We start from the raw sequence: 27,619 nt of genomic DNA, 5'->3' as shown, positions 1-27,619 counted from the left end.
TGAAAGTGAGGGAATACAAGAGTAGTAGAGGTCTGCTCCTTGGCTTGGAAACCGGCCTCACATGATGCTGGGGGAAAAGGCAGCTCAGGTAGAGAAGGGACCACCAAGTAGAGGATGTTGGGAGGACCCATTCAGGTTGAAAGATTTGAGCTGAAGGTAGACTATAGACCGAACATGATGGCCACTCAATACCTCTACTGCAAACTACAACAGCCCAAAAGAGAGAGAATAGAAGGGAATGCCCTGCCGCATAGGTGGGTGAGGTGGTGGGAGGGATGCTGGGAACATTGGTGGAAGGGAATGGGCACTGGCGGAGGGATGGGGAAATGATCGTTGTATGACTGTAATGCAAACATGCAAGTTTGTAAATTTGTAACTGTACCCATGGTGATTCACTAATAAAAAATAAAAAATGAAAATGCGGGAATAAATACTCTTATTCTCTTTCTCTCTCTCTGGGTCCCACTATTTGTGTTACCTTTTTTTTCCACACCAGGTGATGCTCCGGGCTTTCTCTTCAGCTCTGAGCTCAGGGATGACTTCTAGTGGGCTCAGGGGACCGTATGGGAGGCCACCGATCAGACCCGGGTCAGTCATATGCAAGGCAAGTGCTCTACCCACCATACTACTGTTCAAGCCCCTCCTGCTAGCTGTTACATTCTGAGGTGTTCCCAATTGAGTGGATATTTATATTCTTGCCTCTTGCTAAGATTTTTGTCAGTCACACCTTGTCCCATACCACGGCTGTCTATAATCCATTTGATTTGAGGTGCCATCCCGTTTCTCTTGGCTTCTGCTTGTGCGCAGTGCTCATCCATTCATCCTTTCAGTGCGTGTTCTTATATTTGACGTGAGGCTCTGCGAGGCAGCACTTAGGCTGTACTTTGTTTTTCCCTAGCCACCCAACCATTCTTTATTTTAATTGGATAACTTGGTGGAATATATTCATTGTCGTCTTTTCAAGCTGATGTATTTTCCCTTCTCTGCTCTGTGGTCTAAGATTTCCTGTAGCAGTATCCTCAACTTCTATCTCTTATATATTGTAGGTCTGTTTTTACTACCTTACATAAAATTATTAAATTTATACTTGCCTATTCAGTCAATGACTTAATTCGAATGCATTCCAATTATTTTTTTGTGTGTATGGGGGGAAGTTGTTGTTTGGAGGGTCACACCTAGTTGTGCTCAGGGCTTATTCTTGGCTCTATGCTCAGAATTACTTCTAGTGGACTTGGGGGGACCATATTGTTGAACTTGGGATCGAACCTGGGTCAGTGCATTCCAAGGAAGCACCCTACTTGCCGTACTCTCTTTCTAGCCCCTCTAATGTGTTTTAAACTCTATAAAAGAATGTTCTCATTTCTGCCATGTGTCCCTTTTTCCTTGGTAGGTCTTAGTAGGCAATTTATAAATTTATGAGTTTTTTTCCCCCCAGAGAACCAGCTTTCGGTGGTGTTGACTTTTTGCCCTGGTTTCTGTTTTCTTGATTTCTGCTTTTTAAAATCATCATAGTTGAGGGTTTTTGTGGTTTCAGAGTTGTATGAGCATGATCACTATCTATCCTAGAATATTTTCATCACCACCACCCGCCACCTCCCAAGAAACTCCATATGTATCAATAATCTTTTCTCAGTCTTGCACTCCATCCTTGTCTCAGCCCCTTGTGACTGCTAATCCCCTTGTCACTGTGATTGGCCTATTTGGGGCATTCCGTAAGTGTACTCATACAGTATGTGGTCCTCCGGGACAGCCTTCTTTAATTAGCACAATGTTCCCGAGATTTATCCACATGGTAGTAAGCAGTAATTCATTCTTTTCTAGTGCCAAATATACGCTATCTGTGTATATGCTACATTTCTTATCCACCCATCAGTTGATGGACATCTACGATGTTTCCAGTGAAATCACTGTGGATAGTCAAAAGAATGTGTGTGTGTATGTGTGTACCCTGAAATTACTTGTGTGTGTGTCTACACACATACACACACACCCCTTAGGAGTGGAACTGCTGGGTCATGCCTCTTTATCTGAGGCACTGCCTTACTTCATTGTATTATACCCCCCCCCCCCCAATAATATGAGGCCACTAGCTTCTTCACATCTTTTTTTCAATATCGGTTATTTGTGGATCTTTCTGGTTAGACATCCTCTGCGGCACTGGAGAGCGCAAAGGGTAAAGTATTCACCAAGCATGCAGCTGTGCCCAGGGCAGCGGTTCGAATCCTGGCACTGCATATGGTTCCCCCCAACAAGAAACAAGAAATATCCCAATGGGTGTGAAGTGCTATTCTGTTTCAATTTAAATTTCTGTAATATTTTGAGGATATTTGATTTACTTGTCAATGACAGTTCCTAAAGTTAATACTCTTGAAATCACTTATTTAAAAGGCTGTTTTATTCAAATTCTTTTGTATACGAAACCATTGTCTAACACTTGAAAACTGGGAAGTTTAGTTAAAACAAGCTCTCCAGGGGTTGGGATGATAGTGCAGTGAGTAGGGTGCTTGTTTTGATTCCCAGCACCCTATAAGGTCCCCAGGAGTAAGCCTCTCCCCCACAGCTCTTCACTAATTTAAATTTTTGCAGGAGAACAAATTTATTCCTTCGTATGTGACTATCTTTGAACATTATTTACTCTTCTTTAATTCTTGATCAGCAGAGTCTGGCAAGCTCCCCGTGGTGTATTTAATACGCCAAAAACAGTAACAAGTCTCACAATGGAGATGTTACTGGTGCCCGCTAGAGCAAACTGATGAACAACAGGACGATAGTGCTACAGTGGTAATTCTTGAGGTAAAAACCTTAGTTTTGCATATCCCAACTTTTCGATAGCATAGCGGGTCGGGCGTTTGTCTTGTCAACCCGGGTTGGATTCCTCTGTCCCTCTTGGAGAGCCCGGCAAGCTACCAAGAGTATCTGGCCTGCATGGCAGAGCCTGGCAAGCTACCCTCGGCGTATTCGATATGCCAAAAACAGTAACAACAAGTCTCACAATGGAGATGTTACTGGTGCCCGCTCGAGCAAATCGATGAACATCGGGATGATAGTGATAGTGACAATGCTTAAAGGTATTTCCTGCTTACTTTACTTACCAACCCCCCTTCCAGTTTTGTGCCATTTCACTGCTGGTTTGTAAAAACGCTAATTCCCATTACGGTTTTTGTTGTTGTTGGGTATTCTGCTATACCTGTCATTTCAGACTAAAGGTAAAGTCCCAGGTAGGGGCATATTAACACCTCCAGTCCTGGCCCAGGTTTTGGACCCAAGTGTTAGGGTCCAGTATATGAAAGACCACACAAAGCAATGAGCTTTGTAGTACAAAGTTTTATTTAGCACAAGTCAAGCAAGAGTTGAGTTCAGAAAGCTGAGAAAGCTGTACTGAACCCAGTACCGTCCCCTCTAGTAGGAGAGCGAGCCCCCTTCTTTGTTCTCAACCCTTTTTTCCCCGATTTCTGCAAGTTGCCCAATTGTTGGTGGTCTAGCTAACTTCTTGGTGACCTTGGTGACCTTTTACTTTTTGGCCACCTCCAGCTGGTTTGTGGTGGGCAAGTGCCGTGTCAAACTCCATTGGCTGTGACCATCTGGGATTCATGTCTCATCTCTCGCTGAGAACTGGCCAACCGCAGTTTCCCACACGCTTCGGTGTGTCAGGGTTTCTAGCTAACTCTGGAATCCTGAGCTACACCTCAAGGTCACGGTCATGGATGTTCACATTTAACACTACGCAAGCTTTGGGTGTAGATTAGCTGCACTTCAAAATGGTGCTTATGCTGCGCTGAGTAATACCTGTTTCTCTGGCGGTAGTGGGGAGGGCCCCACACCAACAGCGCTGTCTGAGTCCAATAAAGGGAATATTCGCAAGGAAGGCTGGAAATTCATGATGGCTATGTAACCGGCGGAAGGTGAATTTGCCGCTTCACCTGCCAGTGTCAGAGGGTCTCTGTCTTTTCATGATCCTTATGGCAGTCACGTCCTGAACGGAAGGAGCCAAGATTAACCAGAATACTGACACTGTATAGACATAAATCTGCAGCATGAGGCCACTTCTGAACAGGACACGGAAGTTACACGGAGGACAGTGCCTTCTTTCCCAGGCCCACACCCGCTCCCCGGAGTGGCTACTGCCTGTAGAGAGTGACAGTGCACAGGGGAAGCTTGGCATGTTCCGCTCTCCTTCTGCACAGCAGTCAGCTTGGCACCACGGGGGAGAGAAAGAATTTCTCGGGGCTACTGGGGGTTCCCACTTTCAACTGTGCTAGGCACCACTGCTTTCTGGATCGCTGGGAGAAACAATGTTAAACCTTTTGAGCCACTGAGGTAAAACAATGCAAGAGTACAGATAAAGAAAAAGTTTATTTAGGCCATCACTCAGATCATAATAAATAATGCGATATACTAATGTAATAACAGATGTCTTCATGCATTTATCACATTTATAAATACACACAAGAAGAGCTGGCTTCCAGGGCCGCTGGGACAAACTCGGCAATACAGCGAACGTTAACAGTGTTAAGACGAGCAAACAGAGTCTTCCTGATCATTTTTGAAAAACACACCCTCACATCTGAACAAAGGCCAGTGCTCCTCTACAGCTCCCACTTTACAGACATGCCAGAGCTGAAGCCAATTGCAGAGGATCCAGGTTGGTAATTTGTTAATATAGAAACATTTCAGGAAAAAAAAAAAAACTTCTCTGAAATTCAATGTGAAAGCTGATATATTTTTGCAAGACAGAATCAACAACAAAGTGTGGCTGAATGGAAATAAAACCCAAAGTAGAAGTTAATAAAGAGTGGTTCTAATTCTCAATATACAAATGCTATTATATTATGCTTATAATTTTATAAGTGACCAATTGCCTGACTGCAAAAGTAACAAACATTTGATTAAAGCTTAATTTTGCTAATAAATTTCACATAGTTAAATAGGGTAACTTTTAACATAAAGCTTTCAAAGAAATAATTTAAACATCTCAAACACCGAAAATGTGTTTTTATTTACAATTAGTCAATGATACCAGTGTAGAACTTAATTTAGCCAACCGCCAGTCTTGCATCCCTAGTTCAACATCTGCTATTACATCCGTCTTGTCAATTCTTGGGCACATCAGTTTAGTGAAGGAGAGCGTTCTGTGGTCCAGAGTAACTCAATATATGGCCATTTGGTTTGGAGACAGCGTTTAATAGGTGTGTCATCTGTTTGGAGCATGGGATCTTCAAAACCCATAACCACTGCGGTCCCCTCCACATACATTACCTGTTGGGACACAATAAAACCACCAAGGTCAATTTCTTAAGCAAATTCTTACCTGGCATAGCCTGCAACGTGCTTGCCGTGAAGATAAATATGAAAGCAATCTGGTCATGCACGTTTATATTATGTTAATGAGCTGAATTTTCATCGTAAAGTCATGATTGCAGAAAGCTGAGTTCCCAGATCCATAGAACATTCCTGTAGCTACTACTATTGGTTTAAGAATGAGGCAGCAGAATGGTCATTTTAGCTTGTGAAATCCAGATATATATATATATATGTGTGTGTGTATATATATATATATGTATGTATATATATACTTTTTCTAGACATAAATAGGTTGCATGCCAGTGAGGCTCTTTACTGCACTAAGTATTTCTGAAATATAGTACTTGAGAATGTACCCTGCACTGCATGAACATCATGGCAATCGCTGTCCGGACAAAGACCACACTCAGAGAACGGTTGCCAGGCAGGGCTAGGTTGCAGGGCTTACCCTGACTGGTGGCTGATTACCAGAAAAAAAAAAAAGAGGTATTCTGATCTGTCAGTGAAGATACAAAATCCCTCATCAGGGCTACATAAAACCATTCCAGTTCGTTCTGTACCTGGAAAAATTCCAGCTGCATCATTCAGAAACAGCAGACATTGTCTGCCTTCTCTCAGAGTCTGTAACGCTTAATTTTATGCCCCCAGTAGCTAAACATGATTGTAATGATGTTACGATGTGCTTCCAGTAGGAGCCAGAAGCTATTTGACCAAAAAACCTCTTGAATATCAATGGGGGAATCCAAAGAACATCAAATATGGGGATTGTTGTTTTATTACAAAGTTAGATAATTTTGCTTCACTGACCTCTTCTGGGAAACGCTAAAAACTGCAATTTGTGCTTTTCCTCTCAAAAAAAGAAAAGTTCCCTTTTCTGAAAAAGGGTCCACAAATCCCCCCGTCAGCTGTTGCCCTCAACAACAGGGCAGGCTGCTACTGCTTCCCACTGGCTTCTGGCGGCGACCTGCTCTCGGCCGCCCCTTGGGCCAGCGCGGTCCCTAGGGACTCCAGCCACACCTGCGGCCGGGCGGCACGCAGAGCCCTGCCTCAGGCACTGGTCCTGTGAGTGCTGGTCTTTCCCTGGGCACGCCGGGAGCAGGGTTTGAGGGCTCACTCCGTCACACAGCAAGGACAGCAAGGCCGGTGGACCAAGGGCCGGCAACGGGTCCCTCACAACTCCAGCCAACAGCTTGAGGAGCTGACCCATCCCCGGTCTCTCCTCCAGAAAACGGGGTAAGAGCTGCCGGTCCTCTGCGCGGGGCCGTGAGTCAAGTGCCTCCGCTGACGCAGAGCCTCGGTCTAGACCAGAAGCTCCTAACTCTGTAACCTACTGGCCCTGCTCTAAAGAGGAAAGAAAGAATCATTCTGCCCCGGGAGCACTGATGCGGCGGGGCCAGCCGGCCACACTCACTCATTAGCAGACGGGAGGGGACGGCAGCTGAGTTTTGTGAAACGTGCTTGGGACTTAATTTTATCAAAAAAGTCTAGTCTGCACTCCACTCGTTTGGCATTTCACGGGCATTATGATCTATTTTCTGCAGCTCCCTCAATCTGGATACGTCAGAAGCCAGCCTGGTGATTCCGGAGCAGCAGGGCAGGCCAGGACTCCTGGAACTGCTACCATCTCTCTGGGTTACTGAGCTCACACGCCACAGTGGACACTGCGTACACAAGCCCAGTCAGCGCTCAGCTTACAGGCAGAGCAGTGACGCCGGAGGTCAGCCCAAGCCAGCGAGGCTGTCAGGGCATTCGACCCTGCCCCGTCCTCACCCAGGGGTGCGGCAAAGGGCCACTTGCTGGCTGACCGGCTTTGGCCAAACTGCTGACCTTTGTGCCTGAGGCCTCCTTGGTAGGACAGGGACTCCCAGGCCATGCTGACTTCATGAGCTGGTCTGGCCCTTGGAGACAATGATGATCTAATAGGATTCCTGATAAAAGCTAATTAAATACCAGCTCTCACAGTTATCAATTTAAATCCTTTAAAAGTACTTTTTCCTCAAAAATCTATTGTTACCTTTCTCCATCTGAGTGAATCAATATTTTTTACCAGACTAAACAAGAGTGTGAGCCGAGGAATAGCTGCAACATGGCTGCAGTTACCTGTACTGCTCCAATTTCAAGTTACCTCACCCAATAATGTATTTGTCAAATCAAATGCATTGCGACAGTGGAGAAATTCTAGAATATTCTCCTTCGGCAGCAATTTTATAGAAATCAAACAATGTCTTGTACTCATTTGTCAGCCCAGGACAAGAAAAATAACAATGTGAATTCTCCTACCTTTTCATTATAATTTGATTGCTTCAGTCCGTTGTAGTGGTAGACAGTGAAAGACTCTGGACCCTTGGAACCCTATTGTAAATATTAGGTATTATAGTTATTAAGACCTTAATTATGTCTCTATATTAGGCAATTTGCAATTAGCAGTCAGAACTAAAATGCGTTTTGCAAATATTTATTCTTTAACTGGGCAAGAAACAGATGAAAGTCACTGGTTAGCAGACAGCCTAAGTGCAAAAAAAAAAAAAGTTTATTTTTCTCTTAAATTACTGGTACTCTAACATATTTGATTGCCAACTGCCAACCAAGCCAAACTCAGTACTTCGAGGAAGCCTGGTAGTGAGGAAGAATGGAACTGGTGTCAAACTTTCTGGCTACGTTTCTGTCCTCAGGCAGGGGGAGCAGAATGATTACTTACGTTAAAAAACGAGCTTTATTGAGTTCCTGTTGAAGTATTACATGCCTAAAACTCAACCATCAGTAACTTCGCAAATCACAGTTCTTCAATAATTTTTCTTTTTAAATGAGCTTTACACCATGCTGGCAGCTGATCAAGTGACCACTGGACGGTGACACACACTTTAGTTTGGTAGAAGAGTCCAGCATGTAAGTAGGAAAGCCAGGAACAAGCTGGTGGACTTGGTCGCCAACAATGCACCAAACTTGGAGCAAGGAGCCGGGCGTAGACTCCTATTTACCGACCCAAGGGAGGATGCACACCCACCTCGCCCCCTCGGGAAACAGCAGCCTCTCCTCCGAACCTGGGAGTCACGCTCACTGGGAGGCACACCCATGGTTTCTTTCCTGGGATTTAGAAAGACTCCCACGTGTCTTTTAACAAGAGTTACCCAACTGGAAAAGGGTTATCTGCTCCAATACCTCTCCTGAACTTTGACCCCCTGACCCTACGTGTTTAGCAATGATATACACACTGGTGTAGTCTTGTGAACACACATACTTTAACCCTCTTTGTATGGGAAATAATCCACACATCAATAGTGCTTTCCCAGTTTCTTGCGTGTTAGAATATATAACATGAGCAGAAAACATACTCAAATAATCATATGATCAACTCAACAGAGCAGAGCAACACATATGTATCCTCAAGGATATTACCTGGTCAGGAAAAAACTCTTGAAGAAATGGCGCCAGTAATATGATACCTAGTCCTTCAGGATCTAATTTATTCTTCATGAGATTTATACTATGGAGAGGAAAAAAAAAAAGAGTGGATACCAAAAGAAAAAAAATGTTTATTTTTCTCCTTTCACGATTAAATTACTGGTACTCTAACACATTTGATTGCCAAAAATTCTAAGAGCTGTTCTTTTTAGACCCTTGATGACAAATACACAGGAATGACACTTAATTTCCAAAACCTGGCTATTTTTAAACCAGAGTAATCTGTTACTATTTAGAACTTAAATTATGACGACAACTTTGGAATATTGCTCCTTATTAGGTAAAGTGGTTTAAAAACCTAGGCTTATAGACACAGGCTCTGGCCTCCCACAGGCAAATTCTCTTTGCTTATAAATATGCCTCAATTTAACAGTCCAACGAGGCATCTAATTTTCAGTTAATTTTGAAGCATCACTGGGCTCGGCACTGACCATCCAGCATGACTGGCGACATGTCTCTAGGGTGGGCCCTGCCGATCTGGGGGGCCCCCACCTGTCTGAACTCAGGGCTCATTCCTGGCAGCGCTTGAGGGTCTTACCACGGTGCCAGAGATCAAAACAGGTTGGCTGCATGCAAGGCAAGCACCTTCCCCACTGGACACTTCACTGCCTCCCCCCGTCTGCAGTTTCAAAATTCTGAGCCCAAGGAGAAAAGTAACAATGAAGACGGCAGAATTATCAGCTAACAATTTTTTTAAAATCTCAAATATTTTAAGAATGAAGATGGAGGCTTATAATTCTTAAGACAATGGAACTGTAAGGTGCGAGAGGGTGGAGGATTTCCAAAGCACTGGCGTGCGGACTGAACTCCAGCCACTGGTGCGGGCGGGTGTCCACGCTCCCCCTGAAGCGAACAAGCTTGGCAGAGCCTCTCGGTGTTGCCAAGGCTGCTGGAAGGCGGGGCGTTCACGTAGGAAAAAGGCTCAGGGGAGCGGATGCTGTTTGAAGACTTTTGTAAAAGAAAACACTGAGAGTAAAAATTTTCTGAAAAAGGCTTATCTTCTAAACTCTACGTGCCACATTAAATACACCTTATCATACAATATGCAAAGAACATGGCACTTGAGAGGGCCTAAGTAAGGTAAGAGGCTGTGAGGGAAAGATCCTATTTAATATACTTTATTCATCCTCAACATGCACTCATCACACACCAACATGCACTCATCACACACCAACATGCACTCATCACACACCAAACCCAGGGTGTCTGGTGGATAAAACAGTTCCCCAGTTTAGTTTGGTTTGGGGCCACACCTGGCAGGGCTCAGGCGACCGGACAGGTGGTCAGTGATCGACCCGGGTGAGCCACACGCAAGACTGGATGACTGCCCCGTCCCTGACAGTCTGATGTTTTAGAACAACCTCTAGAAAAATCACCTAACTTAACTGTACTAACTTTAGAGTTCACAATGTGTATTGTGATTAAAGAAGGAAAAAGGTAGGTGGTATGTGGGATTTATGTAAGAATTTGAAGAAAAATTAACTTTTCTCCTTTCCTACACCTGTTAGAGAAGCACCAGGGTCCAGCATGGCCTGGACTCAAATCTCCCCTCCAAGTTAGAGCAATGTAAAGCAAGAATGGCCTCCACTTGAAACGCGATGGTCACTGCTATTAAACCGTAACATTATGCCATTTACTGGTCCAGTTATGTTTCTCCTTTGAACATTTCTAAAAATTAAGGTAACGGATCTGAAGGCTTTGGTGAATAATCACAGTATAAACAGAATAGAATCAAGATCTCAAAACTGTGTTTGCCAATGTTTTATGTTGCTGCTGTTGATTTCTTTCCTTAAATGTTTTGCAAGCAAAGTTTGCTCATTGTTGGAGAACCTTTCAGAAGGAAAAATAATTGTGCAGAAGGAAAAGTTGGTACAGGTGATCTTTATTTCTACACTTGATTAATTGATGTTTCTACTTAATGAGAGACTTTTTTCTCATGAATAAAAAGATTCCAAAGACATGAAAGACACTGTAGATGTAGTAACGTATAAACTAGAGCAGTGAGGACGGAGACAATGAAAGTGTTAGGCAATTTAAGAAAACTATATCCTATTATACACTGAACTGACTCACAAAGGTTTCAGATCAGTTACCTTAATTACTTAAAAATGTTGAAAGTCTGTGGTCAAATGTCTATAAGACTTATGACAGCAAATAAAGATCTATCACTTCCTTCACTTGATACTAATGATGTGCAAAAGTTCTGAAAAATCGTAAAGGCTTTACAGTGAGTAGGAACATGAGCAAATTCTAGAAAACATTTTTAGCACTTTTGAGAAGGGCAACAAAAGGCAAAATGAGAAAAGAAAAGTCATTTTAATTAATATGTCATGTTTCTACCTTAAAACTCATGGTCTTGGGTCAGGGAGGTGACTCAGAGGACTGAGCTTGTGGTCCATGGGAGACCCGGCTCAATCCCTGGACCACTGGGTATGGCCCCCAAAGGAAGCAAATCAACAATAAAAACTCTGATGCCTCTTTCCCTTACACTGTTGTTTTCTATAAAGTGTGATGTTTCTTACATGATGGCTTCGAGGTTTAAAAAGACCAAATGAGTGTACATAATGTTTTCAATCTGCTAAATCATAATTCCTATTGTGCTTACTATTCAGGATCTGAAACAAGGTCCAATGCTTTCATCACATCTTCTAGAAGTGAATCAGGTATGAACCCATTATCTGGAAAAAACAAATCTGGAGTAAGAATTTACTTCAAGAACTATTATGGCTGATCAGATTCTGATAAGAATCTCAGATAAAATAAATACCAAAATTTAAGAAACAGTATATATTTAAATTTATGTTATGTTTAAACTAAAGTCTTACTAGTTTTTTTTTCTTTCTTTCTTTTTTTTTTTTTTTTTGCTTTTTGGGTCACACCCGGCGATGCTCAGGGGTTACTCCCGGCTTTGCACTCAGGAATTACTCCTGGCAGTGCTCGGGGGACCATATGGGATGCTGGGAATTGAACCCTGGTTGGCTGCGTGCAAGGCAAACGCCCTACCTGCTGTGCTATCGCTCCAGCCCCCTTACTAGTTTTCTTGGCCACATAAAAGATGTATTTTCAGTGGTAGTTTCTAATGAAAAATTAAATTAATGACATTTAGCAACAACTCCAAGGAAAACGCAAACCAAAGTACTTCTATTAGGGTCTGAGCAAGAGTCCAGCGGGTACTGCGTCTGCCTGGCACGCAACCAACCTCGGCTCCATTCCCAGCCCACACAGGGTTCCTCGAGCCTGCCAGGAGTGACCCTGAGTGCAGAGCCAGAAGAAAGCCCTGGGCACTGCTAGGTGTAGCCCCCCCACCAAAACCAAACCAAACCAAAACAAACTGGTTTATAAATCTATGAGTTCTGCTTCTTATTTAGTCATCAGATACAACTTTCAGTAAACAATGCGAACCTTCATGTTCCCTTGAAGAAATTCAATGTGAAAAATTCTTTAGCATCCAGTTGCTTTGGTCTCAATGTCATACTTAACTTTTTGAAACAAGGTTAACTGATCCACTGTTATTTAGACAACTAACAATATAAATATGGTAGGAAAAAAAAGATACTCTCTTTCCCTTAAAATAGACTTGGTGATTGAAATAAAAGTCACATATTTTAAAAATGGAACAGAACCTCTCAGAATTAAAATGCAGAGCAGAACCAAATTTGAATGGACTAGTATATAAAAGAAATTTCCTTTTTTGGGAGGACTAGATGAAAAATGGTCCAAACCCTGATGATGCAACAGAACATGGTACAACAACAACAAAGAAAAAAACAAACAACCCCCTTCCGAGAAGTCTGAAATCAGTGTAGTTTTAAACAAGCAAGTAATTCATTCCCTTAAATGTACAGTGTCTGAAGTCCTCTCTCTGTTTACTCATTCTTGAAGATTGTCTCAGCTTTAAACCAACTTCTAACACAGTATCTTTCTCAGAGAGTAGGTAATTTAAAAACATCTTGTCACGAAGAACAAGATGTCCAAAAGCTAAGCTTTTACACCAAACTATAGAAAATAAAGGATAGTGTCACTTTCAGGCTGTGACAGGTCCACTATATCAGAAAGTCAATAAAGAAATTATGATGTAGGAACTACCTCAAAAGTACTGATGGGCCTGTCTGTTTAGAGATAGCCTGGTCTTGACTAAAAGGCTAAGAATAATTTAGAGTATGTAATTTTCAGCATGAGTAGGGAATGACTGAAGTGAAAAACATGCATAAACTTATTCAATAAGTAACCACGTAACCCTTTTATAAAAAATGTGCAATTAGCACAAATGTACACTTTCTAAGTGAAGGTTTAGGGTAATTCCAATTTTCTCAAACTAGCACTGATCTGAGGCATGGAAAATAAAAAACTTCATACTGTGAAAATATTCAAACTTTCTAAGAAAGTATTCAAGCTATCTGAAAGCCAACTTGAAGAGTCTGAACTGTGCTGGGAGCGCTGTTGGGTATGAACCCAAATCAAAAGATGTAACAGGTAAAAGCTGACTCGTCACAACATCTTTAATGACTGTAGCTTAAAACAACATTTGTACAAACCCTGATATAAAGGGAAATAAGATATTGGGCATCTGGAGTAACAGTACAGTGGGGAGGGCATTTGCCTTGCAATGGGGCTAACTCCATTCCCAGCATCCCCTGAGCACTGCCAGGAGTAATTCCTGAGCGCAGAGCCAGGAGTAACCCCTAAGCATCGCTGGGTGTGACCCAAAAAGAAAAAAAAATATTGGAAGGAGGAATGGAGGAAAGGAAGAAATTCTACTTGATGAAGACAATATCAAATGCTAAACAATACTGCAACGTACTAGTACTAAAGTCACTTTGAATTCTAGATACTGGCTGAGGTCCAAGTATGAAAAATAGCTAGACAGCATTATGGCTGTCATATAACATAAACTGGAAGAAAGCAAAGACATGGGCTTCACTGTTTCTTGCACAATAAAGCTCTTATTACTCGCTTACACAACAACCAACTATAACAAAGATATACACACACATACATATATTTTGTGTGGGGGGCACACTGGCTGTGCTCAGGGTTACGTCCTGACAGTGTTCAGGGAACCATATGGGGTGGGGGGATTGAGCCCAGATCAACTATGGATAAAACAAGTGCCCTATCTGCTATACTCTCTCTGGCCCCATAACTAAGATAAAGTATGAAAAGTTCAAGGTAACCACAGAATAAAAAACTAACATACAGAGGGAAAAAAAAAAATCAAAGCATACCACTATAAAAATCAACAGCTCACAAGAACAGATAACAGAGAAATGACTTAAACTCAAAAGTTGGAAAACAATAAAATGGTGATTAGTTCTCACTGAGGAACAATCAATCCAAGTTAAATTATTGAAATTCTTCTGTTGGAAGACAGTGGCTGAATGGATTAAAAAAACACACACACAACTAAACCCACACACAGAACTACTTACAACAGACTCAACCTTTTTTTTTTTTTCTTTTTGGGTCACACCTGGCGATGCACAGGGGTTACTCTTGGCTCTGCACTCAGGGGACCATATGGGATGCTGGGATTTGAACCCGGGTTGGCTGCATGCAAGGCAAACGCCCTACCCACTGTGCTATCTCTCCAGCCCCAGACTCAACCTTTAAGAACCCTCACAGGATGAAAAACAAAGGGTACAGATATCCGTGCAAATGGAACCCAAGAGAGCCGGGGTTAGCTGTGAGCCAGAGTAAACCAAGGCCTACAACAGAAACAAAGAAAGCTGTCGAAGAGAAACTCAATTCGCAGGTCTAAGGACTGCGAACATACACGCACCTACTCCTCACAGACATGAAGGGAGAGAACCAGCAGTGCATCAGTGGGGGCTGCACCCAGTGGGCTAATACTCTCTACGGCAGCAGACCAGACACTCGCCACAAAGCAACACTGTCCAGGAAAGACTCATCACACAATAGGTCACAAAACAGGTCTTAGCAAACTCCAGACTGAAAATTTATAAAACTTATGTGATGCTGCAAATGTGCTATGGATACATATATCCAGAGTATATATCCATAAGTGTGCATTAAGATCTAAGGATCTCAAATCTCTAACAACTGAATTTCAATTTCATAATTCTCATAAGACAGAAAAAAAAGAATCAGAGCAGAAGTAAAGGGTTGGGAAAACCCAAAGATCAATGAAATTAGGAGGTCGTTTTTTGAAAAATGAACAGACCTTTATATATTAATGAAAAAGGAGTGCACAAATAAAAGGAAAGTGATATTATATCTGCAAACACAAATACAAAAAAGTATCCAAAGTTATATGCTTAGAAATTGAACCTACACATGAACAAATTCCTAAACTATATAACCTACCAGGACGGAGTCAAGAATAAGTAGCAATAGCTAAACAAATCAGCAATCGGTTATTTGACTAAACAAACTACCAATACAGAAACCTGCTCTGGTGAATTCTTCTGACAGTGAGAGAGAACAGATAACACTGCTTCTCAAAATCTACACAGTGGCCAGCGCTACACTGGTATCAGATAAGGACACTAGAAAATCACAGACCAATAACTTGAATGAATAAAGGTATTAAGAATTTTCAACAGAATATTAGCAAACCAAATTCCCCAGCATATTCCAAGGATCATATACCATAATCAAATGGGATTCACTGTTGGAATGCAAAGATGGTTCAACATACACAAATCAATGAGATACACCAGGTCATAAAGTTAAAAAAAAAATACAATCACCTCAATGCATGTTTAAAAAAAAGCATTAACAAAATACAAAAAGTACTTTTTTATGAAATAATATATCAACAAATTTAGTACAGTGACAAAATACTTCACTACAACAAAGATCAGAGGTGACAAAACCCACGGCTAACATACCTAAAGGAGAAATACTACAATTGTTTCTCCTTAAGATCAGGAAAAAAAGCACTGTTATCTATTTTTGCCATTCTTATTCCAGCTTGTTAAAACAAGAGCAGAATTGTGGGGAAATAGGGGAGATGATATTTATGTTATAAAACCAGTAATTAGTTAATAACTCTATGCTGGAGACTCAAAGCACAGCCACGTAATGATAGCCAGCAAAACAGCATTAGAAAGTTCTGTGCTGCTGAGACTAAGTCTTTTTTTTTTTTTTCCTGTTGTTGAGAAATTCATGTTTTCACTGCAGTGTCATAGTTTACAAGACAAATGAGATGACGGTTTCACAGCTGCTCACCCATCCCTCGGAGGCTGGCAGCGAGTTCTTAGAAAGCAACAGAACAAGATGCAATTTGAAAGAAGTCACTGTCACTTCCACGTGAGTGGTCAGAAACCAGCGGGCAGGGCCTGCTCTGTGGACGCAGGAACTGCGGCTGCTCAGACACTGACTGAGTCACAGAAGCAGAGGCGGCCGGCGTCCTGCAGAGAGAAGCTCCAGCCATCACTTGGGGCTGTGGTCAAGACCGGAAGGTGCCCCCGTGAGTTCCAGCTCTCCCCGACAGCACCACACACAGCACTGGGCTCTATCGAGAAAGAAAACCTGCAACACCGAGTCTGCGAGAGCAAGGGGGGAGCTGGCCCGTGCTGGGAGGGAGGGGAGGCAGCGGCCACGCTTCCCCCCAGATGTGTCCTCTCGGCTCTCTCCCTTTCGGAGAAGCCTGGCTTTCCCTCAAGCCTGTTATTCTTCCCTTCCTCATAGTCTCCACCTGAAGCCCTATTCCTTCACCCCCCGTCTAGTCCTGACATCCTGTTCTAGAGGGGGCAGCGTGGGACCTGAAAAGCCTGCCGAGAGTCGGGAAGGGCTGTCCTTCCCTAGAGAGCGGTTCCTTGCTCCAGCCTGGGGGCTGTGGCCCAGGCTAGCAGGGTCACTGCCCAAGCTGGGCAGAGCATGTGGAACCCAGATGCAGTTTGGCCACAGCCTCATGGGGCTGCTGGGCTGCGTCGTGCAGGGGCTCAGAGAGAGTCCCCTTAGTCCAAACTTCCCCAGACACTTTCCTGGGTGCCATGGTGGCTGGGGGGAAGCAGCTGGCTTTAGCACTTCCCTCCCCGCTCCACAAGACGCCTCTGCCAGTGGTCTAGGATCCCTCCACCATTCTCCCCTTACTCTCCTCCCTCCCCAAGCCTCCGCATTTCGGGTTCCACTGAATACAAAGAGACTAGATCTTGGTCTCACCACAATAAAATGTTGTGACATATTAGAAGTGTTGGTGATTTTATACTTTAATAATTATTTTGGTATATCTATCAGACTGGGCTGGAGCATAGCACAGTGGGTAGGGCGTTTGCCTTGCACGTGGCTGACCCGGGTTGGATTCCTCTGCCCCTCTCAGAGAGCCCGGCAAGCTACCGAGAGTATCCCGCCTGCACGGCAGAGCCTGGCAAGCTACCCGTGGCATATTTGATATGCCAAAAACAGTAACAAGTCTCACAATGGAGACATTCCTGGTGTCCACTCGAGCAAATCGATGAGCAACGGGATGACAGTGATACAGTATCAGACTAACACTGTCATCCTAGAAGTTAAACTAACTATATTGGAAAAATTCTGGAAGATGTTTAACATTCGAGTGAATAAGAAAATGACTTACTTTTCCAAGGGCCTGTTTAGAAGGTGGTATTTCCTCATTTAAGAGATTATTCTGATTCAAGACCCAAGTTATCAAAGAAGCATGAATCCTCATACCATGTTACAACTTAAGGAGCACTTACGTGTCAAACAGTTGAGAAATGTAAATTAACATTTGACACAATAATATGATCACTTTTTGCACAAAACTATGAAGATATAAAAGCTGTGAAGATATGGAAGAGGAGAAGATGCCAGCAACGTTTTTACCTTCCGGATCATAGGTCTGAAACACTCTCCTGGCCTGCTCTGAAGGCGCCTCCGGGGCAACTAAAGCCATATCCTAGAAGAACAGGAGGAAGCGATGAGGCAGTGACAGTCTAGTGACATTAAACAACAACAACAACAAAAAAGGAAACAACATATATCAGAGCCAAATGAGTAAATGGTGACAACGGCAAACAGAAACCTGTGATTCACACATATATCACTGGTGTTGACTTACACAAGTCTCTAGGAATTAACTTTACATTTGAGAAATGGAAAAGAAAACTTGAAGAGACCTGTTGTTGGAATACTTAGAAAATTTTATATAAGAACATTTGAAACATCTACTGTTAAATATGCAAAACAATATACTAGAAAAACAAAAGCAAAAATCACACATATATGTGAGTATATATTACACACATATACACACATACATACAAATATACATATACTTATATATACTCACTTTATATTATCACCCAATACAATTTATAATATATTCAAATATCCAAACATTAGCACACCAGACATACGCTAGGTAGAACTAGATAGCAGATCACTTGAGATTACTTTAGTAAGCATTCATATCAATACTCAGTCATGGATCAACAATCGAGAGTGATGCATCCAGAATGCCAAATTTTCTTAAAGGGAACACCAGTAAAACCGAGTGCCCGAGAACAGATGACTGGTTAAAGAAACTTCGGTACATCTATACAATGGAATATTATGCAGCTGTTACAAAAGATGAAGTCATGAAATTTGCATATAGGTGCATCAACATGGAAAGTATCATGTTAAGTGAAATGAGTCAGAAAGAGAGGGACAGACATAGAAAGACTGCACTCATTTGTGGAATATAAAGTAAGAGAATGGGAGACTAACACTCAAGAGTAGTAGAGATAAGTATCAAGAGTAGTACTCCACAGCTTGGAAGCTGACCTCACATACTAGGTGAAGAAGCAGCTCTGATAGAGAAGGGGTCACCAAGCAAGAGGTGCTAGGCGGGCCCACTAGGGATGGGAGATACGGGCTGAAAATAGACTATAGACCAAACAAGATGCCTACTTAATACCTCTGTAGCAAACCACAGCACCCAAAAAGAGAGAGCAAGCAAATGGGAATGCCCTGCCACAGAGACAGGGTGGGGTAAAGGGGACAGGGTGGGGGTGGTGGGAGGGATGCTGGGACCATTAATGGTGGAAAATGGGCACTGGTGGAGAGATGGGCACTCGATCATTGTATGACTGAAACTTAAGCATGAAAACCTGTAAGTCTGTAACTTTGTCTCAGGGTGATTCACTAATAAAAAAAAAAAAGAAAGAAAATGTTTCTTTTTCTCATGGAAGAAATACTGTATCACAACTCATTTCTTTATGCAGCAAACCATATTATTATCAAAGCACTAAGCACACACACACACACAGACACACACACACACACACACACACACACAAAGCATCATTATCTTGATGATGCTTTTTTTTTTTTTGGTTTTGACTTTTGGATCACGCCCAGCGGTACTCAGGGCTTACTTCTGGCGGTGCTAAGGGGACCTTATTAGGAGCCAGGAGTTGAACCTGGGTCTTCACAAAGCTCTTAATGACACAAACTGTAAATTTCTAAGGAATCCTAATACTCAAAGCCAGAGAGACAGTGGGTGGGCCCCTGTCTTGCACATGGCTGATCTAGGTCCAATCCCTGGTACCGCGTGCAGGCCCAGGAACACAGCTGGAGTGATCGCTGAACAGCGCCAGAAAGCTGTCCTGAATACAGCCTGCAGTGGCTCCGAGAGCAAGAGAGAAAGGAAAGAAATCCCAGTCCGCGAGCACAGGAGTAGGGGCTCCAGCCAGCTCTTCCCCAGCACAGCCTTGCTGTCTTTGTCCAGTGCTCACCAGACGAATCTCAGCAGACAGGAAGTCTGCGGGGGTGCCCTCCTCCCATTCTGAATGTTGGTTTGCATTTTGAGTCTTGTGACTGCACCCAGCAGTGCTCCGGGGACCCTGTGCGGTGCCAGGGATCGAACTGGGGTCTTTCACATGTAAGCCAGATGTCGAAACCCCAGTATTCTCTCTCTCTGGTCCCGTCTCAAATGTTTTAAAATAAATTGGGGGTTGGGGGGCATTGATCGCAAAAATAAATAAATAAATGAATAAATAAAATCGTTTCCCTGTGAAAACAATATCTGATGAGCGATACGCTAGCCTTTCTTCTAATCACCCTGTGCTCCCCTGCTCGAACACGCAGGGACAGGCTTCACGGACAGCACAGAGGTTTCTGCAGCCCTGAGGCCAGACAGCCGAACTCCCGAACGTGATATTCAGTGAACACGAGGCAGAGGTCTGAGAATTAAAATATGGCAACAAGTCCTCACATATGTTTTATTTGATAGGAGGTAATTTAAAAATATATAATCTACAATATGGTATTATTCCCTGTCTCCTGATAAAAACCACTGAGGCCTCCTTTCCCAGCATTTCTGGGACTGTTTTGTGCTGTTTTGTGTGTAACACGGGGCAAGCTTCCCTCTGGCCTAACTCTCAAAGCCGCTGTGATTCTATGACCCGCACCACACCAGGACTCTCAGTTATCTGTTCTGTCTGCTCGTCTGCCCTACTTGGAAGAGCATTTCTAAAGCTCCTCCTGAAAGAACTGAACAGGACTGAAGGAGAAGGAACCGGGGTCAAGAAGGGAAGGAAGCCAGGTGAACGACTGGTTCGTTCTGCGTTCGGAGGTACCGGCTAAACAAGGGGGGGAGCACATGAAGCTTCGCACAGGCCAGCAGAAACAGGTTATGAGCGCGCGGGCACTGGGAAAGAAAAGCGTCAAGGTCAAACTGAAAAGGATAAGAAAGATTCCTGGAAAGGCATCTTCCAAGAAGAACTGAAGCAGGGCACGGGAAGTGTGAAGCAAGTGTCTCCAACTCTGTCAAATCAATACAAAGCCCCAAATGTGAATTAACTAAACAAATTCCTCTTTTCCTTCTAGAAAAAACAACAAGAACAACTCAGTGGCACTGGGCAGCTTTTTTGTTTTGTTTTGTTTTTGGTTTTGGGTCACACCCGGCGATGCACAGGGGTTACTCCTGGCTCTGCACTCAGGAATTACCCCTGGCGGGGCTCAGGGGACCACATGGGATGCTGGGAATTGAACCCGGGTCGGCCGCGTGCAAGGCAAATGCCCTACCCACTGTGCTATCTCTCCAGTCCCACTGGGCAGCTTTAATGTAAAAACCCACCATAAGATGGGACTTAGTAATACCAAGTTTATTCAGTTCAGTGACCGATGGAGAGAAGACTCATGTTTTGGTTCACTGCTCTCGGCGACAGTCTGCTAACTCTCTAGGGTTAACTCTTTCTAATTGCACTGGTTTTAAGATGTATTTATATAAGGCAGGAGGAAAACAAAAAAAAGTAAAATACAAAATTACAGTAAATTCCAAAAGTTTCTGTCCACAAATCAAAACCAGTAGAGTTTTCTAAACAGATGATTGGCTTGCTTAAGTGTTTACAATGCTTTTTTCAAACTGTTGTAAAAAAAGATTTCTTAGTTTAAAGCTTGCTTAAATTTATATAAAGTTTAAATGTTTATACATGAAATCAGGAGAGTTACAAAAACACCGTCTATTCCCATTAAAGTGTCTCATGCTGAAGTTCTTTTAATTTATTTAAAATGACAAATTCTAACACTTTTTACTAATTTATATTTCGAATTTACATTCCTGGACAAGATTCCTAATGGAAAGATCTAGTGCAGAATAATCCAGTAACAAATTTGTTAATGCATTAGTAGTAGATATATTTCATGTTCTATAGGAAATCTGAATAGCAAGTACACAATTTCAGTGCTTTATAAAATCTGAAGAAAATCATTTTAGTGAGAAAGATAAAACTGACATTTGTCTAACTGCAAATAAGGCCAATGACAAACTAGAGAAGATGAAGTCAAACTGAGTTCTTATAATTGTGTGAAGAACATATAAAGAGATTTCTTATTTCCAAGATAACATAACAATAGCTTTTAGATTATTCCATATATTTTTCTCATATCTATGAGGATTAGAGGTGATTTTGTAACTTACCTGATTTCATGTAGAAATATACATATATGTGAGAAAAATATACCACTGGTTTAAGATGTAATTATACCAGAACAGAAAAAAATGGAAAAGATTCACATCCATAAGGTCATGAACACTATCAAACTATTAGGTGATAGAGAAAGATAGTTTGTATACTAAGGTTACAATCTAAGGAAAGAGAAACAGGACTGGTACTACAGGCTTACTTCCACGAATATCACTTAAATTATCTTAGAAAATTACCTTCCAAGATAAATTCAAACAAACGTTAGCAGCCCCTCTCCCCAGCTGAATTATAAACAGATTCAAATGATGGCGTCCAATGTCTCTGAATCGGCAGGTCTGCTTTTCAGCATTTGCTTTCTCACTGGTTGTAGTACTCAGAAGCCAATTCAAATCTACTGCAATTAAAGGGCATTTGCAATCCCACTAGGATAAACTCCTAAACTGACTTCAATCTTAAAATATCATTTGAGTTAGCGACACGCTCATTTGCCACAGAAAGGATTTCTGCTCTAAAACTTTCCGTCTAACATCACTCCAGTAGAATCAGATACTTTTGATCAGAGGAGTGTTAAAAGCGAACAATTTCTACTCAGTTACTTTACTGGTCAACAGGGACCAGGGATTATGAAACAAAACAGCTTTTAAAGTTATCTAGCTTCACCCAGATTTCCTTAATTGGTCAAGTACTACGAGTGAGAAAGAGGCTGGGGGCCACGCCACGCTGCAGTGGGACTATCTGATATCCTACAGCCAGGGGACACGGATCCGATTGTCGTGGTCCTGCCCGTGCTACCGGTGTAAGGATTCCCTGCACCACAAACCTCCCCAAGGGGTAACGTGAGCTGGCCTTCCCAACACCTACTGAGCATCAGTTCCTCGGCTAGGGGAGGCCGCTCATTGCTGCAGGGGCCTCTCCTGCCTCCTCACGGCTGCCCTTGCTCACTCTCTGCAGCTCTCTGTGCTGAGGAACCCGAGCACCACACCCCCGACTTCAGAAAGGATCGCGCTCCTGTGAACTATGCTGCAGCCTACGGGCGAGTCCTTCTAAGTTATCTTTATAAGGTTTCCTACGCCGCCCCCCACCACCTGTTTTTACCATTTACTGAGGTATCTGCACTTAAGATACTGTCAATTATATCTCTCCTACACGCTATCACCCCAACACCACACACATCACCGGTGCCCACGTCCCTCTGCCAGTGTCCCAGCGCCCTCCCCAAAACCCGTCGCCCCGGGAAGCTCAGTTCTATAATGAAAACGTTCAGTTCTGATGACCGGCTACTTGTTGCTTCCTTACTATGTTTCTTTATTTCCCACACATGAGACCGATCTTTAAAACAAAAATATTGCGGAGGTGGTAAAACCTACATATATACAGACACTTAAAGTAAAAATCTTGAAATTCCAGAGATTGTGAATCAATGACAAGTTAAAAAAATCTTTTTTCAAAAACAGTATATTTCTCTTTGTAAGTGTATAAATTTAAAAAGTGTTCCCAATTATGTACTAGTACATTTTAAAATAGATAAATCTTACAAATATACAATTTAATAAAAAAGGAGAATTCGAGAATTTAAAGGGAAAATCTGAAAGCGCCTCTGAAAGTATGAAAGTGTATTTTATCCCAGAGGAAACAGAGGCTTTATGGCAGCCAATTTTATATCATAGAATATGCCTAAGTATCTTCTTTAATTAATAAAAGAATGTAATAATTGCTACCAATACAAAACATGACCTGAAAAGACATAGAACATTTGATATACAAGACATATCAATTTATTATAGATGAAGTATCAGTTCCCCGGCGAGCTAGGAATAAGCACACGTTCCTTAATCCTGGCGAGGGCACCACAAGCATCACCGAGTGGATGTCATACTCAGGGGCAAAGTGCTGCCAAGTCTGTCGGATCTTTTCAAGAAGCGTCTTCAACGATTCTTGTGGAACTGGCTTCCAGACTGGATTTCCTCCACTGGCCTGTCTGTGAAGCTGTTTGCTCCTCGTTCCCCCGAAATCACTTTCTATCTCTTCCCTCCCTAACTATGGAAATTTGGGAACTGTTATGAAACGGATTTTAAGACAATTAAAAACGCTCTCAAGAATAGAATGTTCTTCAGAACCAATATCAGAAACAGAATCCAGTTAATCCCATCAATAAAGCCAGTAGGAAAACTGGCTCTTTTCTTGGTCTTCCATCATTTCCTAAACAATGTGCCAAAGCCCCAGGCTCTGGGCTGGCCAACAGCCTCCCGAGAGCAGATTTGTGGCACATGCGAAAGAAGAGGGTAGAAAACAAGCAACCCAGCAAGATCTTTCTCTGGGGAGGAAATGGACAAGTAGAGATACACATGGGAGAATCTCCGCTGGATATGCAATAGATACAATTTACTGGGATCACTACTAGTAATTTTATATAAGTACTAATAACAATTATTAACACATGGCCATTCTATTTTTTTTTCCTTCTGGTGGAGGGGGCATACCCCCAGGTGATCGGGGCTTAGTCAGTGCTAAGGACTGAACCTGGGTTGGCCAGGTGCCCGCTATACCACTGCTGAGCCCCTGCCTTCTTAATGCCACAAATCACTTCCATAATCAGTCCTTTCAGCCTCTCTCTCTCTCCACACACACACACACACACTTTTGGCTTTTGGGTCGTACTTGGCAATGCTCAGGGGTTACTTCTGGCTCTGCAGTCAAGAATCATTCCTGGCAGTACTCAGGGGGCCATTTGGGATGCTGGGGATTGAACTGGGTCAGCCACATACAAGGCAAATGCCCTATCCACTGTACTATAGCTCTGGCCCTTTCTCAATATTTTGAACAGAGAACTGATCCTTGATAGCCTAGGGCCTTTGTATAATGACTTTTTTAAGGAACCGAGGATGTCACTTTATAAGACACATCTTTAGAGAACAGTTTCACAAACCACCTTCTGTGATCTTCTACTTATATAAAGAACTGAGCAGAACCCCCTAAAAAAAAAACAAAAACCAAAACCAAAAATCCCAAACCAAACAAAAACCAAAAAATTGTTAGTCTTTTAGCAATCGTATCTCTTCAAGAAAATAGTCAGCATTAAGCTCTTAGCTCTCTGGGCATATGGGCACCTCCCAAATTCAAAAAAAGTCATTTCACTTTTCACTTTTTTTAATGGCAGAAGTTAATATTATACAATTAGTGGGTTAAAAGCAATCAGTGGGATATCTAAAAAAAAGGTATCCTCCTTATCTTTTTTTTTTTTTTTTTTTGCTTTTTGGGTCACACCTGGTGATGCACAGGGGTCACTCCTGGCTCATGCACTCAGGAATCACCCCTGGCGGTGCTCAGGGGACCATATGGGATGCTGGGATTCGAACCCGGGTTGGCCGCGTGCAAGGCAAACGCCCTACCCGCTGTGCTATCGCTCCAGCCCCTCCTCCTTATCTTTAAAAAAGGTTCTTCCAGCCATTTGAATTCAACTCCTTAAATAACCAGGACACAAAAGTATTACAAGGTCGAGGCAGCCGGTATTACTTTCCTCCCTTGGAGGGAGTTGTATCTGCATCGTACCTGGTTCCTGCGGGGCCTGAGGGACCTTCTGGTGAGGTGGGCCTATTAGTCACTAGCCCGGATAATGGGGTACGGAAGGCGCCTGGTTTTGCTCAGAAGTGACACGGGCTGTAGGAAGCGGCTGCAGGTGCCAGTCTGTGGTTCTGTCAAGGTCTTCTGTCCTCTGCCTCTGCCAGAAAAGCTGCCCATCCCTGACAGAAGAACGGCTGCTCCTTCCGGCCAGACCTCTGAGGGAGGGAGGCGCAGAGAACACAGCTGTAGCACACATGAAGTAAGAGGGAAGTAAGGCCTGGTGTGTGCTGGGGAGGGAGGCTTGGTGAGAGCGGCAGACCCCAGTAGAGCCAAAAAAGAGAAGAAAATTAGTAGTTTCAACAGAATAATTTCAGCATAATAAGTCTGTTAGGCTCCCTTAGAATCTCTGTCACATACTCAAATTCTATACAACCTTAGTGGTGAACTTTTCTCCCACTGGGGATGGACTGACCTGAATACCCCTTCTTGCATATTGCTATGGACACGGATGAAATTTATGGTTGGTCAGGAAGCTGGCGAACGAGATCAAAGCCGAAGGTCCTGCCTCTGGTTTTATTTCTCTTGTGTTAGATCCGTCCTCTGCTTCATACTTGTTCTGCGTCTCCTCTCTCTCCTCATGCTGCCCAGACCGTGATCAAATGCCATAAAATAGAGAATTTCCACATATATGGACGTCATATGTTTCACACAAATACAAATGCCGAGAAGATGGGAACTGTAGTTCACCCAGCCCTGGTAATGTACGCTTTCTGGAGTGGGAGGAATGAAGAGTAAAAGTAGCCCTCGCCCCAGCCCACCTCCCAAATCCTACCTGTTTCCTTCTCTACAGCTTCACAGGATACCACTGTGAAGATGGCCGCAGCCAATTTCTAATAATCTAAAATATCATGACTTTACTGAGTAGTTTTTACTCATTACTGAGTACTTTTTTTGAAGGGGGTGCCTGAGGAGGTTGGGGCCACCCTCACTGGTGCTTAGCCTGTCCTACTCCAAGGTAAGCATGCAAATGTAGGGACAGTATAGAGAAGAAGGGGCCAGAGAAATAGGACAGCGGTTGCCTTGCATGCGGTTGATCTGGGGTAGATCCCTGACATCCCATGGTTCCCTCCGCCCCCTCCACCTCCTACACGGCCAGGAGTGATTCTTGAGTGCGGAACCAGGAGTTACCTCTGAGGATCACAGGGTGTGGCCCCCAAACAAACACCAACAAAAAGCAAAACCAAGCTAGTGTGGTGAAGGCGGTCTGGAAATGCATCATCATCCCAGCTGATGCCAACCTTCGCTTTAATCTCACAGACCAACTGGTGTGGTTCACGCACACTGTTTTCTGGGTGTATCTGCAGAATATAACTCTGCACAGCTGCCATCTCATCCTTTCTAATTAATCTTCCCCGAATCATAAACACAGACTTCATTTCAGACGAATCTAACATTTCCCACATCCCTTATTTAGTTACCAGTTCTAATCCACCTCTCCCTCCTCCATTTTCTAGTCTATCCTACACTGTAACTAGGGTTGAAAGCAGTGCTTTACCTCAGACAGTCACTGTCGCTGTCATCCCGCTGCTCATCAGATTTGTTCGAGCGGGCACCAGTAACGTCTCTCATTGAGAGACTTAATGTTGCTGTTTTTGGCATATCCAATACGCACGGGTAGCTTGCCAGGCTCTGCCGAGCAGGCTCGATACTCAGAGGGTGTCTCTAAGAAATTGAGGAATGCGTGTCAGGTGCTTAGCGTAGTACCTGGCACGGAGAAGCTCCTCGGTAAATTAAGAGTCTACAATAGTACTCATCTTTACCGCTCAGATGCCTGATGTTTGCACTGTTTGGAACTACGAGAAAGCAGATTAACTAGGCAGAACCAGTATCACAGAAGCAGGGAAACTGGAAGAGCAAAAGTGACAAGGAATTAGAGAATTAAGCCAAGCAACAAACAGCCAGGGGCCAGGAATGTAGCTCAGTGGTCAGCGACATGCTGCATTCCAATGGAGGCCCCGGTCTGGTCCCCAACACACTCAAAAGCAGAAAAAGGGAAAACAATGGGGTCAAGGCTCTGCCATAAATGTGGAGATATAACTGACGACCCATTCCAGGAAGAGGTATAACATAAAAGGACACGAAATAAAATCCAACTTGTAGTACCTGCTGTCACACACAAAACACTTGAGGCCTTCGCCTTGTTTCTGTTACCGGCTCTGTCCGCTGCTTCTTACAGTTTGCGAACTCAGTTCTAGAGGAACAGTAACCAACACTATTCTGATAAACATCCATGGACTCAGCTCCTGATTTAATGCCTCCCCGAACTCCTACGGGTATGATTTTATCCTGTTCAGACAGTTATTTCAGCTCTGCTACGACAAACATGTTAAGAAACAGACTCAAAGGGACTCCATCAG

The 27,619-nt window shown here is 43.1% G+C and overlaps 1 protein-coding gene across 1 annotated transcript in view; it reads right to left on the bottom strand.

The window, feature by feature from the left end:
* Positions 1-4,334: 4,334 nt before the first annotated feature.
* MINDY3 (MINDY lysine 48 deubiquitinase 3) overlaps positions 4,335-27,619 on the bottom strand; it is a 61,114-nt gene continuing 37,829 nt past the window's right edge. Inside the window, exons 11-15 of the mRNA XM_004605337.2 lie at positions 17,554-17,626; positions 11,369-11,441; positions 8,698-8,785; positions 7,582-7,653; positions 4,335-5,256 (exon numbers count right to left, since the gene is read on the bottom strand). Coding sequence (XP_004605394.1) covers positions 5,107-5,256; positions 7,582-7,653; positions 8,698-8,785; positions 11,369-11,441; positions 17,554-17,626 — 456 coding nt within the window. The 3' untranslated portion in view covers positions 4,335-5,106. The remainder of the gene's footprint in view (positions 5,257-7,581; positions 7,654-8,697; positions 8,786-11,368; positions 11,442-17,553; positions 17,627-27,619) is intronic.

This window comes from Sorex araneus, chromosome 9, assembly GCF_027595985.1.
Source record: "Sorex araneus isolate mSorAra2 chromosome 9, mSorAra2.pri, whole genome shotgun sequence".
NCBI lineage: Eukaryota > Metazoa > Chordata > Mammalia > Eulipotyphla > Soricidae > Sorex > Sorex araneus.
The sequence above is the reverse complement of the archived record's forward strand: the minus strand, read 5'-3'. Positions and strand labels throughout refer to the sequence as shown.